At 37.1% G+C, this 15,935-nt stretch overlaps 1 protein-coding gene across 1 annotated transcript in view; it reads right to left on the bottom strand.

The window, feature by feature from the left end:
* Positions 1-15,935, bottom strand: part of LOC102847513 (methyl-CpG-binding domain protein 5-like) — a gene marked incomplete at its 5' end in the record, with an annotated part of 103,178 nt that overhangs the window by 67,299 nt on the left and 19,944 nt on the right. Inside the window, 2 exon segments of the mRNA XM_006880812.1 lie at positions 2,274-2,479; positions 4,556-5,581. Coding sequence (XP_006880874.1) covers positions 2,274-2,479; positions 4,556-5,581 — 1,232 coding nt within the window.

The following is a 15,935-nucleotide window of genomic DNA, read 5'->3' as shown; positions in this document are numbered from 1 at the left end:
TTTATGAAAATTAATAAAATATAATTATAGAAAAAAATTATTATTAACATATCCTGACTGCATCTTCAGTCAATTTCAGACTGCAAAATTTGGTAAAAATTATCAATTTCTTCCTCTTTGACTCTAGATGTAGGAGCATATACTTGAATAACAGTCGTATTAATGGGTCTTCCTTGTATGGGTAAGAATATTATCCTATCATTCACAACATTGTATTTCAGGATTGCACTTGAAATTGACTTTTTGAGTATGAGTGCAACACCATTCTTCCTCCGACTGTGCTCAAGCGGAACCTATATTTGGACCAGGTGGCTGTTGTGTCAAAGGAGCAGGGGAGCACTACATAGTTTGGAATAGGAAAGGGAGTGTGATATGTTGTATTCTCTTCAAATCCATTCAATCTTTATGCTGACCAAATTATCCGAGAAGCTAGACTCTATGAAAAGGAGTGTGGTATCAGGATTGGAGGGACACGCATCAGTAACCTGCATTGCACAGATGATACAACCTTGTTTGCTGAAATTAAGGAGGTCTTCAAGCACTTGTTCATTTAAGATTAGGATTGCATCTCAATGTCAGGAAAACAAAGATTCTTACCCCTGGACCAATAGGCGGCACCATGATAGATGGAGAGGAAGACTGAAAACTGTCAGCAGCTTCATTTTGCTTGGATCCACTGCTAACACCCTTTGTACCAGCAGTCAAGAAATAATTGCACTGGGAAAGTCTGCAGTTAGGGACATTTCCGAATTATTGAGGAGTACTGATGTCAGTTTGAAGACTAAGGTGCATCTGATTGAGGCCATCGTCTTTCTGATTACTAGCTATGCATCTGAGAACTGAACAATGAATAAAGATGATAGGAAAAGAATTGACATCTTTATGCTGTGGTGTTGAAGAGCACTAAAAATCTCATGGATGGCCAAGAGAATGAACAGATATGTCTCGGAGAGGGTGCGGCCAGACTGCTCTTTGGAAGCAAGAATGGTGAAGCTTTGCCTCACTTACTTTGGACATGTTGCTATTATTTGGAGAAGGATATGATGTTGGTAAGGTTGGAAGGTTGGCAAAGGAGAGGAAGACCCTCAGCCAGGTTCACTGATATGGTGACTGCTGCAATGGGCTCTTGTGTGTCAGGAAGTATGAGGACGGCACAACAGGATTCAGATCTTTTGTTTACAGGGTCACTGTGAGTTGTGCTCAACTCGACGACACCTAACAACAACAACAAGTAATATACCCTTGTGAGCAATGGGAACTATCCATCTGATGGATATATTAGTACTGTAATTTGTAGAACTCTTTTCGTATATTTAGTAATAATTTATCTTGCTTTTTGGTACAATGTCCGTTCATATTTATTGCTTTTTCTAACCAATTATCTTTATCTGTATGATTTGTAGGCACTGTTTATATTATGTGATATTTTCTTTCTTGTTTTTGTTTATAGTTCTTTTAAATTATGATTTTTAACAAGCTTACAGAAAAGTTGAATTTTCATTCATTCATTGTTGCACATTTTCCTCCCTCCCTTTGCAGTTCACTTAAAAAAAATCATTCATTGTTGCATAAGTTCCCCCCGTTCCCCCATCTCCTTCCTACCCCTCCCCGAGGCCACTGTGTGATGCACCTATTCTAGACTGTTGTCTGTATGATAATTATTTGCTATGTATTATGCAAAATTTTTCCTAAATTTCTTCTTTTTCTTTAACCTTTTTCCCCCCTCATCAAAGTGAGACAGAAAAGTTTTATGTATTCAACTCTGGTACCCCTTTTCTTATTTACTTCATGGGTTTATTACATCTTCCTTAAAGAAACTTCTCCAGCCTACTATTTATGTTTCAATTTCTGTGTTTTATTATATTAGTGTTAACTTCTCCATCCAGGGTTTTAGTCTATCAGGACTCTCAGTGTGTAGAATGAAGAAAGATTACATGGCTGACAGCGGAGGGAGAGTGGTGAGAGAAGAGGCTAAAAGTGGGCCAGGTACTGCAGGTGGCCATGCAGGGAAGTGGGCCTTCTATCATGATGGGAAAAACCAGAATAGGTTCTATGAGGGTAACATGGTAAGATTTCACCAACATCTCCCAAAGAACTACCAAGATTCTTCACACAAAAAGTTGGAATGCTTAACAATGCTCATTAACAAGAAATAACTCTAAGTGGAGGTAAAGTGATACACAGCCTCCTTCTACGCCTCCTCTATGCTAATTAAGTGTTTGCACAAACCCAGTCATCATTTTCTCCTATAGAAACCCAGGGAAGGAGAGTACCTGGAAATTCTGAAATAGACAAGCCATGGGGTTATTGTTTGCTGGGCAAGGAATTGCGGACTGTCCTTGAAATGCTTGTAGATTCTGGTATCCCTGGAGAAGCTGCTGCTGCTGATTTGGAGGAAACATCTGATTGTTGTTTAACAGCGACTGTAGGTGAGTCAGTTGATGGTTATTCAAAGTATTGTTTATTGATGACATGTCACCTGTAGTTTGAAAAACATAAAATCTAAGTCAGTATGATTCTTCAGAGATCATGTGCCTTATCTTTGTAAATGAGGATTCCTGAAACAAAAATCTAAAAAGCTAGAATCATGCTGGTATAAGTTTTCATTTTTTTTCTCTTGAGAATTTTACTAATCTACTGTTGTTGAGTCGATATGAACTGAAAGTACCCAGTAGGAGAGAGTAGAACTGCCCCATAGGGTTTGCAAGGCTGTAGTCTTCCTGAAGCAGACCATTTTCAATACCATCTCTCTCCTGCAGAGTGGGTGGTGGGTTTGAACTGCCAACCTGTCTGTTAGTAGGTGAGTGCTTTACTCTCATGTCACCAGGGCTTTGAAAGTTTACTAGAGAGCACTTCTATTTTTATAACTCCTTTTCTGATCTTATACCCTTATACTTAGTTGTTGATCTATCCACAAAATAATCCTTAAATACTGGGCTTCCGAGCTATATGATGCCTTGAAATTATTTTGATTAGTTCACCTAAAATTGAAGGTTGAAATCAGTTAAACAATCTTTTAACTAGCATAAGTTTTTGACCAGATGATTAAAATGAGTGGGCTTGATTAGACCTTGTTTAAAATTTTTCATTCTCAAGATATAATCATTAACAAATATTCTGTAAAAATACAGAAATTTGAGGCAATTAATACTAGAAATACATTTTGTTTTGAAATGAAGATTTGGCATCTAAAATGAAAATGGTAAAGAAAGCTAAAAATGTTAAAGGAAGTGCCTACATTAAGTCATATTTAAGTAAAATTTCCTTGGAGTTTTGTTGTCATTACATGCTGTCAAGTGAGGTCAACTCATAGCTGACCCTCCAGCAGGTTTTCAGAAGCTGCAAATGATAGAAGACAGCCCATCTTTATCCCATGGAGCAGCTCGTGGGTTCAAACTGCCTGTCGTGGGGTTGGCAGTAAACTATTTACCTACCAGGCCACCAGAGCTCCCTAAAACAAGATTAGTTAGTTAATAACCATAGTTTTATTTGAAACTATTTTAAAATCACACTGATAGGATCTTGAGAACGTCCTGAAACTTGACATAACTGGATCTGTAATGGGTTTTAAGTTTTTAATTCAGTGATTTCACGGCCAAAAAAGATGTAATAATTCTATCATTTCATATTGTATTATTTCATGAAACCATGAAATACTAATGTTATAGTACTAATGATGATGTTTTTGACAACTTTCCAGACTTTGAGGACACCATTCTGTAACTCATATTATGCATCTGTGATTACTTGCATTAGTTAACTATACCTGAAATCTTTGGACAAGAACAAACTGGGAGGAGGGTAGAGAGAATAGTGCAACAATGAATGAGTGGAAGCCCAAAATCTCTGTAAATGTATATGAAAATTAATAAAATATAATTAAAAAAAAAAAAAACTATACCTGAAATCATCTTGTGCTTTTTTTGTGAGTTACATGACTACTTTTGTTTGTAAGCCACAAAGGTATAGATACATAATGCTATTATAGAAGGACATTTTCTAGCAGCAGTTATCGGGGCTATTTGTTTTCTTGAACTTAGTCAAGCTTTAGCTTTTGAGTGATTTTATGCCTAGCTTCTCATTTGGCTGGATAAACATTTTGTTTTGTTCATTCAGGGTTCACCTGGAAAACACTTCCTCATACTGCTTCCCTCCACAGTGCAGCTGCTCATACTAGCCCTGTGATACTACATCAACTAAAATTCAAATCAAAGTTATTTTTCAGATGTACCTGTGCTTCAGTAGTTGAAAAAGAAAACTCTGTTTTGCTTAAGAGAACGACAGAGAGGTTAGGTGGCATCAGTCTTAGAAAGTAAGAGAAAGCAGATTAGAATGGCATTTAGTCTTGCTGGAACAGGGGAAAAGGAAAAATTCATCCTCTTGTTTGTATAGCTATGACTGTGTGTGGGTGTTGTTATTTTTAGTTCTTTAAGCAAGTTGTGACATAACAAAACATTTTTTTAAAAAAATGTGACAAAATGGAGTTTTTCAAAAGGAGAAAATAGAATTAGAAAAACTTTTCTTTTGTAAAAATCTGTGAAAATATTTCACTTACCAAGCAGACCTGTCCCCAGTAGAGGGTTAAGTAGCTGTGGTACCACAGAGTTACTGTTGAGTTTAGCTGAACCAGGTGTATTCCCAGCATTATTAGATATATTCAGCAATGTTTCTGCCATTGACACCACTGCTGTCCCACCAAGTGTTGAGACAGTCAGTGCTGCCACTGCTGATGATGTAGTGGTTGTGGTAGTGGTTGCCTGGGAGGAGGTTGCTATGGAAACCTCTGGATGATTAGCCGTGTTGGCCGATGCTGAGTTCAGGACACCTCCCAACAGCTGGGGATTCAAGGCCATTAATCCCGAGGCCCCAGTGACAGCTGGGAGGAACAGGGGGTTAAAAGTAGTGTCACTGCCTGCAAAGCTTGGTAAAGGATTCCCCAGGGGGCTGGTTAAAAGGGTCTCAGCTCGGCTGTTCTCTGCCTGATTGCTTGGCAAATGGTCTGGTGGGGCTGTCATCTGTGTTAATAAGGGTAAAGGGGTATTTTGCTGTTGCAAAAGATCTGAGATGGTCAGATTGAAAGATGGCAGGGGAAGCATGGCAGCTGCTTGTGCTTGGTTCTGAAGCAGGGCTGCTAAGAGCTGGAAGTGAACAGGCTGTAATACCTGCCCATCCATGTCACCGGAGAGAAAAGCTAGAGCAGCGTTTACATTTGGGTTGAGATAACCTAAAGGGTGGAGGTTGATCTCAGACTTGCCTTCTCCTGCTGAAGGCTGGAGGATATTTAATAGATTCTGGTTTAGGAGATGCTGTTGATTCACTGGCAAAGAGATAGGTAGAGAATTGAGGAGGCTGGGATTCAAGGGGTGTGGAAGATGGTTGTTGGACGTGCTGTTGGATGGAAAATGAAGTGCGTGCTCCTGGCCAACAAAAGGAAAATCGCTCCCAATAGGCAGCTGACTCTGCAGTGGGTGTCCAGCTGCGGTGGTGACTATGACGCCATCCTGCAGAACAGATGTTGTCTTTGTGATGGCAGGGTGACTGGTGCCAGCTATGGCTATGGAAGATGAAGGTCCTGAACCGCCTAAAAAACAATAAAGAAACCATTATTTATTAATGATAGATATTAAGGAACACCACCTTTAAAAATGAATGGAGATCCATCACAATGATAACAACTATATGGCACTTTTAATCAATTTTAATAAAGTTAATCCACTTCCGAAATAACATGCCTCTGGAAACTCTATGAACTTTGATAAATAAGTTGATAGTTGTAGAGGGACTTCAGGCCTTTTGTTTATAGGGTCGCTATGAGTTGTGCTCAACTCAAAGGCAACCAACACCACCACAATTATAACCAGAGATGATCTGACATCTATTATTGGGACAAGATTAATTTCATACTTTTGAACCTACTTTGGAAATACATTTAAACACTTTATCATCTTGAAAGATAATTATTGCTAATTATAGAACAGCCTGTTTTTCACAGCCACACAGGGTGAGAATGGCAAATCTGTGTTTGGTTTGTTCAAATCAGTAGATAAAACTAGTAGGTCTTAATTTTAAAAAGCAGGATTTTTTTTTTTTTATATTGAAAAAAGTTTCTGGCTTTTCTTTGAAACATCGATTACTTTTTTTGAGTGTTGTACACGGGAGTGTTGAGAAGAACCTCTAACTCATGCATACAAGTAAAACAAAGTCCTTTGTGAATTACAGGTATTAATATTTTGATGTATAGATTTCTGGTTTTTTCACATGAATATGTATATACAGATTACAAATACATATATATACACATATTTTAAACAAAATGAAAATATCCTATAAATGCTCTTTTACAACTTTTCATATATGAGCATATTTCAGTGTCTATTTTAACTCATATATAATGGCAATCCAGTTCACTAGTCCTATGTATGAGTGCGCCACAAACCATCTTTCAGTTGCATTTTCATGGCTTCCAGTCCTTTGGTATTGTAAGCAACACAATGATGTTGTTGTTGTTATGTGCCGTTGAGTCGCTTGCGACTCATAGCGACCCTATGTACAACAGCCCTAAACTCCGCTCTGTCCTGTGCCAATCGCACTGTCTCTGACACTCCCATCCCGATTATCCCAGTCACTGAATCAATCCACCTCATAGAGGGCCTTCCTCTCCTGCGCCGTCCCTCCACCCTCCCAAGCAATGTCCCTCTCTAAGGACCGGTCTCTCCTCACAACATGTCCAAAGTATGTTAGACGAAGCCTCAGAATCCTTGCCTCCAAGGAGCCACCCGATTTAACCCCTTCCAGGACAAATCTGTTTGTTTTCCTAGCAGTCCATGGTATTCTCAATACTCTTCTCCAGCACCACAGCTCAAAGGCATTAATTCTCATCATTATCAGTTTGCCTAATATTTTCTAAAGATAAATCCTTAAAAGTGGAATTCCAGGGATAAAAGTCTTAACATATGTTAAAAACTTTGGATACAAACTATCAGATTGCCTCCAGTGAAACTGGTCAATATGGCATTCAAGTAATATTCCTATAAGCAATGCAGGAGTGTTCACTATTATTATTTAAACATCCTCGTCACTCTAATTGTAAAAAGATACTCTGAATTAATGATTCCTTAAACCAAACCAGTTTTCAGCCAGAGTACTATTTTATTATCAATCTTAGATTCTTAAAAATCTTACGGTAAAAATGAAAATTAGGAAAATAATTGTTTGAAAATATCTCATTTGTTTATTATAGTGGTTTTAATGGTTCTCACCCTAAGATGGCAATAGAATCTCAAACCACTAGAATTACCTAGAGAACTTGAACCAATACTAAAGCCTGATCTCTACTCTAGATCAGCCAAAGTCCAGCCTAAGCAGCCCGATGTTCTTTAACCCCTTCCTTGGGGATACAGGTGCACAACAGGGAGGTTAGAATCAGATCATATTTAAAAGAAACTCCTTGGTGGCACAAAAGGTTGAGCGTTCGCTTTAATAGTAGCTGAAAGGTTGATGTGATGGTTCCAGGCGATGCCCTGGAAGACACTTTTGGCAACCTGCTTCTGAAAGATGTCATAAAAATTCTCAAGAGCAGTATTACTCTGTACACATTCACCTGGAGTCATAATGAACTTAACAGCAAAAACGTCCTCCCCTAAAGAGAAGCACTGCTTTATAAAAGACATGATTTTTTTACAAAGATGCCATTATTAGAAAAATATGCAATTTATTTTTAACTATTAAACACATATATGAGAAGACAATTTAACGAGTGTCACTGAAAATCTAACATAGTTCACAATACACTGGTTTGCTGTCTTTTAACCGTATTTGTCCATATTACATTTAAGTTTGTCCAAATACACACATTTTTTCAGTTGTTAATGGCAGTATATTTTTACATTCTTTTCACCTCACAGAGTAACATAAATATCCTTCATTTTTTCACATATAGGCTTTGCAACTCTACTTTTAACTTTGTAGCATATGGACTGACTCTATTTAGTGAATCATTCTGACATATTCTGGTTGTTTCATCATGTATAACAAAGGAATGAGCACCTTTGTCATATATTTTCTCTTTGAATTTTTTCCTTAGGAAAAATGCCATCAGAAACAGAGAGAGGTTTGTAATATGGTAAAATCCACAAATAAAAGGAGCTAAATTATTATCATAATTATTGTCATTTTTTACTTGCAGTCAGTAGGGTGTGATAAAAGTAGTAAAGTTGTATAAGAATAAATCAGAATATTCATCATGCCTTATAGGATATTCCATAGCAGAGCTTTGTAATTTGCCCCAGCTGTTGTGTTTGTGCTTTTTTTTTTTTTTGAAGTGAGCTCTCAGCATTTCATTTAAAGAATGAGATTAAAACCCCCTATCTTTGAAAATACATAAATATTTATGGAAATATTATCATGAAGTAATGATTATGTTCACAAAGATCAGGGTAAGAAGACATACCAAATGCTGAGGTAGGCATATGGTATATAATTCTTTAAATATTAATTCTGATTTGCCTTAAAACAATCAACACCTTAAACATTTCACTGATTTTTAAAACCTTGCTGCTAGTGCCATAAATAGATACTAAGCATTATTTGCATGCAGAAACCATCTTTCTAAACGAGCTAATAAAAAAAGTCTTATTTACTAGTAATCACTCACTGGCATTTTAAAAAAATCTGTTAAATAATAATGACATATTTAAATGGGCAGATCACCATTTCTGTTACTACAGTCAGAGTATTTCCAACATGCTCTACTGTGCAAATGGCAAGGTTTTATAGATGAAGACTTTTCTTAGAGGTTCTTTTTTAAAAAAATTATCTTTCATTTCCAATAGAAAAGTATCTATACCTAGGATTCAAGGAAGTAGCCATTTTGTGATATCTTGTTAAAAATTCTCCATCTAAAAATTTGTGAGAAATGATGATAAAAGTTACTCTGGATGTAAAGTGACAAATACAAGCTTGTTAAGGCAAAGTATGTGGATTAAGAGTCACTATTCTAAGTTTCAGCAAACAGGTATACCCTGCTGGGCAATGATCTAATACAAATAAAAAAACAAAACCAACAACACTGCCTTCACTTACACAAACTTAAGAGTTTAGGCTACGTGGGAAATAAATATAATTTTTGTCTCTTGTTTCTGAAATATATAGTTATTTGAGAGTATCCCACAAACTAGGCTCTACAGCTCCTCTCACCCATTAGTTTGTGTCACTGTAACACAATATGCTTAAACATGTATGGAACAAGGGGACAATTCTGTAATTGCAGGAATCAAAGGCAATGAGATGGTGGTTAACATTTGAGCTTACATCTGAGAAATGGAGACAGAAAGGCCTTCTAATTAGAAGTGAGTAGATGGAATGGGATGGTAGTGTATGACTGTCTTATTTATCTAGTGCTGCTATAACAGAAATACCACAAGTGGGTGGCCTTCACAAACAGAGACTTATTTTCTCACAGTTTAGGCATCCAAATTCAGGGTGCAGGCTTGAGAAGGCTTTTTGTTGGCTCTGGAAGATAGAGTAACTGCTTCCTGGTTTCTTAGAAATCTCCCAAGTGTTTTGGAGAACGATCTTATCCTATTTATCTTTCTACTCTATGTTTCTCAAGAGATTGATTCAAAATACACCAGATATAAAGCTTGCCTCATTAACAAAACAAAGAAAACCTACTCCCAAATGGGGTAACCACAGACCTAGAGGTTAGGATTTCCAGGGCATATTTTAGGGGGACATAATTATGAACAGAATGAGTAGTAGTCCTATTTCCTGTAATAAATATGACTGAAAACACTGTGTGCTACTTTCTGGCATCCTCTATCCCATTCCCATGAATGCCAGAGCAATTGTGAAAGTCATTAGAAAGGCCCCTGATGGCATACTTCATAATGTATGGGGCTGCTAACTGAGAGGCTGGCTGTTCAAATTCACCAGCTGCTCTTCAGGAGAAAAAAGGGCAGTCTCCTTGGATAGGGGAGAAAGATTTATACCCTTTGGAAGCCTATCAGAGGGCTGCCATGAATCAGAAGACTCGACACCAGTGGTCAGTTGGCCACAAGGAGCCAGGCTCTTTTAATAGTTCCCTCTGTATTTTGAGGACCTGATACAGTTTCTGACAAGGAGTTGGCATTTATAAAATATTTTATTAATCCATTAAGATGATGAAACTGGAATTTGGTTTCTAGAAATAACAATTTGATTCTGCTAGTTTATGTGTATGTGTATAAACAAAGAGGAGAGTAACATTTGTTTATGGAGAAAAATTAAAACCAATCTTAAGTCTATCAAGCCAACAACAGGACACCCAAAAGGATATGCTGGCCGAATTTACTATAGTAGGTGCTTAGGAATTGCAATCTCCTCCCAGAGAGGGAAAGGTTCACCACAAGGTACTCTGAGCTCTTATTCATCAATGTTGAAGTCAAAGAAGGACACCCTGTATATGTATGGACTTTTTATTGTTGCTGCAGGGTGTAGGAAGGACTGAACATCTCTTATTTCTGAAACACTCAAATTGGCACTATTTGATCAATCTATATGCTTCTGCATTAAAAATTTAAAAATTTGTTAAGGCTGTAGAAAAGACACTGTTAGATCTGTTTTTCAACCATGATGTTTTAGGCTTAATCTAATAAAAGGGACAATTGCTAAGTTTTAGACTTTTCATTAGAAAATCTTTTACACTAGGCAGCAGCACCATGAAGTGACATGTTCTCTTCTTTCTCTGTATCTTTTAAAGTGGGAAGTCGCTAAACTTTTCTGGTGAGGGCTCACATGTTTGCATCTCCCACCGGAGATGCCTATAGTGCAATTATGAATTGACACTCGTAGTTTGTCAGTGGGGTAGTTTCCCAGACAACAGTGCACTTTGCACATATAATTTATGGTATGTATTCGTATATGAGTTTGTATATAGAAATAGCATCAGGAAAATGTTTTAGGGTATTTTCCTATTAAGTCTTTATGTAGCTTACTTTTAAATCAGGAGCCCTGGGGGTATGGTAAGTGAAATGCCCAGATGGTACCTGCAAGGGGCAGCCTGAATCTACCAGCCACTCCTTCGGAGAAAGACTGAAGGAGATTCGCCATGGGTCAGAACAGGCTGTAGGAATGAATGAGTTTGATTGGGGCCCTATTTTTAAATTATTCTGCAAAACATCAGATAACTCTCTGATCTCTTCCTCCTTCCTGATCTGTATTCTTTGAGATATTATCCATAATTTACTGAAGTCATAAAGCTGCCTCTAAAAATACTGTCATGTGTCCTTGTATGCAGACTAACAATGTATTTCAAAAAGTCATGACAGCAATTTGATCTTTATCTCCCAATTCTGAATGAACACTTACTTGGTGCAAAACTTCTAAACTGACAGATACCAAATACTGAATTTCAACTAAGAAATTCAAGAATTTAAGAAATGAGTCCTACAAAAAGCAGTGCGTTGGCATTTTTTGACCTTTATAATTTGCTTTGGCAAGTGTATTTTAATTGCAAAATGGGCCAATGGCAATCCTTAATAAAATTAAATGCTTCCAGAGGCAAGAGAAAATATCAGGCATGGCCTATTCAGTCTAATAAAATTCTCTTTTCACTTTGATGGAGACAGTGCAACTTTCTCCTCTATGGTTAAAGGACTAGCTTTAAAACATACTACATTAAAAGAACTTTTATGAGATGTCTAGGTATTTCCAACAAGATACAATTTTCCTCAAGCCTTATCAACAGGGCATGTTGATGTGGATTTACAGAAGTTCTTGGCCCCTGCTCTGCCTAGCATATGTTGTTGCTGTGTACCATCAAATCAGAACTGACCCACAGGACCCGCCAGTGGGTTTTAGAGCTAGCTAATTGCATGGGAGGAGACTGCCCATTCTGCTCCTGTGGAGCAGCTGGTGGATTTGAACTGCATGCCTTCTTACTAAGCTAAGTAGCACAGCTTCTTACCACTAGGCCACCAGAACTCCCAATAATGCTAGGTACTAAACTCCTAAATCTCATTCATTTATCAGCAACAGACAGGATGCCCTAGGAACAAATAGGGACTACCTGGAGGGGATGCATCTGCAATTAGGACTATGTCTGAGTGATTATGACTAAAGCAAAAAGGTTAAGATTCATGGTGGCAACGAACTTAGGGGGAAAACTAAAAAAAAAACAACCAAACACAACCCAAAAACCAACACACCTGTTTATATAACATTTTAAATACTTATTGTGATGAAATAAATTAGGAAAAAAGAAGTATCTTTCTTGATAGTATGGTTGTTCTCTAAATACGTGTTAATATTTAAAATGTGTTATTCATATTATAGATCAAAATTTTATCTTTTTGCCTAATGAAATATTCTTCTGTATAATAGCTCCCATATCAGGAGTTAAGTACTCTAGCACACCCTCAGTTTTGTTGGTTAAAGTAAATCTGAAAAAGATTATGAGTTGTTACTTTGAATTTGCCAGTAAACCTAGTAAAGGTAGTTCTGGTGGTCTAGTGGTATCGACCTGCTCTGCAATCCCAAAGGCATGTAGTTCAACTCCTAAAAACTCTGCAGAGGGTGGGAAATCTCCCATGCAATTTAACTGTTTCTGAAAACCTCCTGGAGTTATGGTTTCTAACATGACGGTACAATAAATCTTACAAGATAATTATTGTTTGATCCGCATTAATGTTGCTCAGTGTAAATTCTTAGATGATATCTAGTATTTAAATTTAGACTGTGTTTCTAGATTATTACTCGAGTTACCTTTTTAGCCATTAATCACTATTTTATCTGCAGTGCTAGAACAATGCCTAACATATACTTGGTGCTCAGTAAATACTTGCTGAATTATTTCATGAATATTTCATAACTGTTTCAAGACTTATTTATTATCAGCTGTGAAATCACTTTAATAGGCTCGGTTCCCCCTCCCCCCACCCAAGGGAACAAAATGGAAAATAGACTACATTGCATATCTAGAGTGTTACTCTGTGCAAAAATGTCCATTACTTATCTTCTCTAGCCCTGTTAGCAGATGATAAAGGCAATTCAGTGGATTATGGCTGTCATTGAAAAAATAGAGAAGAAATAGAATATAACATCGGGAGGGATAAAATAGGATAGAAAATATTAGAATGCATCACATGCGGTAAGTATTTTTCATTAAACTTTTATTTCAGTTATACATTTAAGTATATATGTAGGCAAGTTAATCTTTTCTTGTGGGAAGCAAAAAAAAAGTTTGAGTAACACTGTTTCAGGACTAGGCCTTCAAATTGTTCTACTCTGTGGGGAGGAGCCTATGGAGCTGTGCTCCAGGGAGCAGGTTTTTCACACTGCACTGTGAGCAGTATCCCTGTGAAGTTGCACAGATGCTGCTGGGCCCTGCTGGTACATCTGGCAGTGACAAACACTCTTTATTTGTACCTGTACCCATGGGCCTTGACCACACTTCTGTGTACTAGCTCCAACCCCAAGAGTAAGTACCTTAGCTTTGTTGGCTGAATTTGGATTTTCAATCTGAAAAAGAGGTAAGTTGTTACTTTTTTGGGGTTATTTTAATGTGCAAGAAGTAAACCTATTAGAAAATAACCAACTCTGTTTTATTGACATAAATGTTTCTCAGTGTAAATTCTTAGATGGTAAGAAATGTAACCTGTTATATGCACTTACTGGAAAATGAAACCCGTTTTGATGATAACTATAGGCCTTTTAACATTTTTAATGAGTTGAATTTTTCTGCAGTTAATGTTATTCCCTAGAAACAGACTACTTTTTGAAGTTGACTACAGATTTTAAGACAACTTGATTTAAGTGGACAATAACTTAGGTATACCCTAGAAAAAAACAAACGAAACCCATTGCTGATTCTGACTGATGGTAATCTAACACGACAGATTAGAATCATATAGGGTTTTCAAGGCTGTGATCCTTCCCCCTGGGAACTGGTAGATCTGTACCACTGATCTGTAGGCAAGTGACCAAATGCTTAACCACCACCAGGATTTTTCATCTCATAGGATTTCACCTCTGAAGGATTTCTAGTTCCTTTATAAGTGTATAGGTAATGAAATGGAATAAAATTCTCCCAGTTTATAAACTGGGCCAATTTATTTCTTGAAAGGTACAAAACAGACCACTGAAAAAGCAAACATACCACCTGTGAGTTGTTATGACCTTACAGATTCAATGTCTAAAAGAAAACATTTGAACTTCACAAGGACACATGAAACCTGGAGTCTATAAACAAAACTAGTGATGCAACTCTGAGATTAGGAGACCTTTTTAAACAGCAAGACACTGTAGTAAAAAAAAAAAAAACAAAACCAACAAAACCACAACAAACCAACTTACAGCAAAGAAGAAATGGCTCATTTTGCAAAAATTTAATGAAAAGAATTGACAAAATTTTCTCACACAGTAATTTCATATTGTAGGGAAATTTAATTTTGGTGTTTGGTTTAAAAACGAGCGGGTAGCAACTTCTTACCTAAAAGCCTTGGAGTGTAACCACGGCATTAAAAAAATGTGCTGGAAAAATACTATTATATACTCAATCTCACCTTCAAGGAGCGTCTACCTCTTTCTTCACTCTATACGAGTTTGTATAAAACTGGAAGGTTATTCTTACTTCCATAGTGAAGGCTGGTTTATCTAGTCCAGCCCATCCTTGCTCGTGGTCATCCTGTAATCTTTATGTACCTGCACCCTCAGCTAGGAAATGAAGGGAATGGCAACCTCCCTTTATTTTCTTTATTGGCATGCTCCCAACTTCAAACCTAATACGGGTTTGAATGAGGTTAATACAGAAAAAGAGAAAGGAAAAAAATGTTCATTATTTTGCAATCTTTTACCCACAGTGTTCTTTTTTGGTCTCACAAATTCATGTTCTTATACCTACCAGCACAATGACTATCCTGAGTGTCAATCAAATGCATTTCGTGCTGAAAAAACGTTCTTTTCCACAGTTAAAAAAAAATACATATAATATCCATGTAAATATATTTATTTGAGGTTTATTTATATTCATTATTCAATGCATACTTTATTTTTTCAATGTCTATCTTTAAAGAGTTAAGGCAAATGTTTTAATTTTCTTCTGTACAAATTTATATTCTCTGCCCCTACATTTTCAAGTGCTTGTAACAGTTCATTAAATACTTTGTATCATGAAAAATGTATGAAACTATAAAAAGTATTTTAAAATAAGTTAAATTGTATTTAGTGATTTTATATAGTGGAGGACAGCAGGGCCAGTTGTTGCAATTGGCTTCTAATTGAAAAGTTTGTGATTCGAACTTATCCAGTGGCTCCAAGGGAGAAACACCCGGTGATCTGATCTGTAAAGATTACAGTCAAAACCCCCTAAAGGGCAGTTCTGTCAAATGGGTGCTCTAAGTTAAAATCAACTTGTTGGCACCTAGCAAGAACAAGAAAGTTAGACTTTTAATTAATTAGCAGCATAGTTTAAATTTTTTTTTTCTTTCAAAGTTGTGAAAAACTGTTAAGGCCACAGAGGATGGACTGTTGTGTAGACACTGGCAAGCTCTGACATGGGGTTGGGGGGATGGAGAGGGAGAAGGAGGAAGAGAGGGAGAGGGAGAGAGTGTGTGTGAGTGAGTCAGGTGACAGTAGTTAGAGGGCCCAAGAAGAAAAGGGGCCACTGAATTGTGTCAGGCAAGGCCACTTGATTATGTAGTTCTCAGACTAGAGCATCACAGGGCATGCATGGGAGTCGCTTTAATTGCTGAAATCAGTCTCTTTTTTAAACATTGCAAGTTGCTTTAAGTGTAAACTACGGATGGATTCCCAGAACATACCTGTACTCAGCAATTTGGTGTTTGGGTTAAGATTCAGAAGTTTGGGCCTTGGTTGCCAGATTCACCAGAGCTTTGCTTTAAAACTTGAGGAATGTCATAAAGAATCTTAATGATCAATTTTTAAGTCTGTTAAATAAA

The sequence above is a fragment of the Elephantulus edwardii genome, unplaced genomic scaffold (genome assembly GCF_000299155.1).
Source record: "Elephantulus edwardii isolate Elephantulus edwardi_28Jun2011 unplaced genomic scaffold, EleEdw1.0 scaffold00010, whole genome shotgun sequence".
NCBI classification, from domain to species: domain Eukaryota; kingdom Metazoa; phylum Chordata; class Mammalia; order Macroscelidea; family Macroscelididae; genus Elephantulus; species Elephantulus edwardii.
This window is presented reverse-complemented; position numbering and strand designations above follow the sequence as displayed.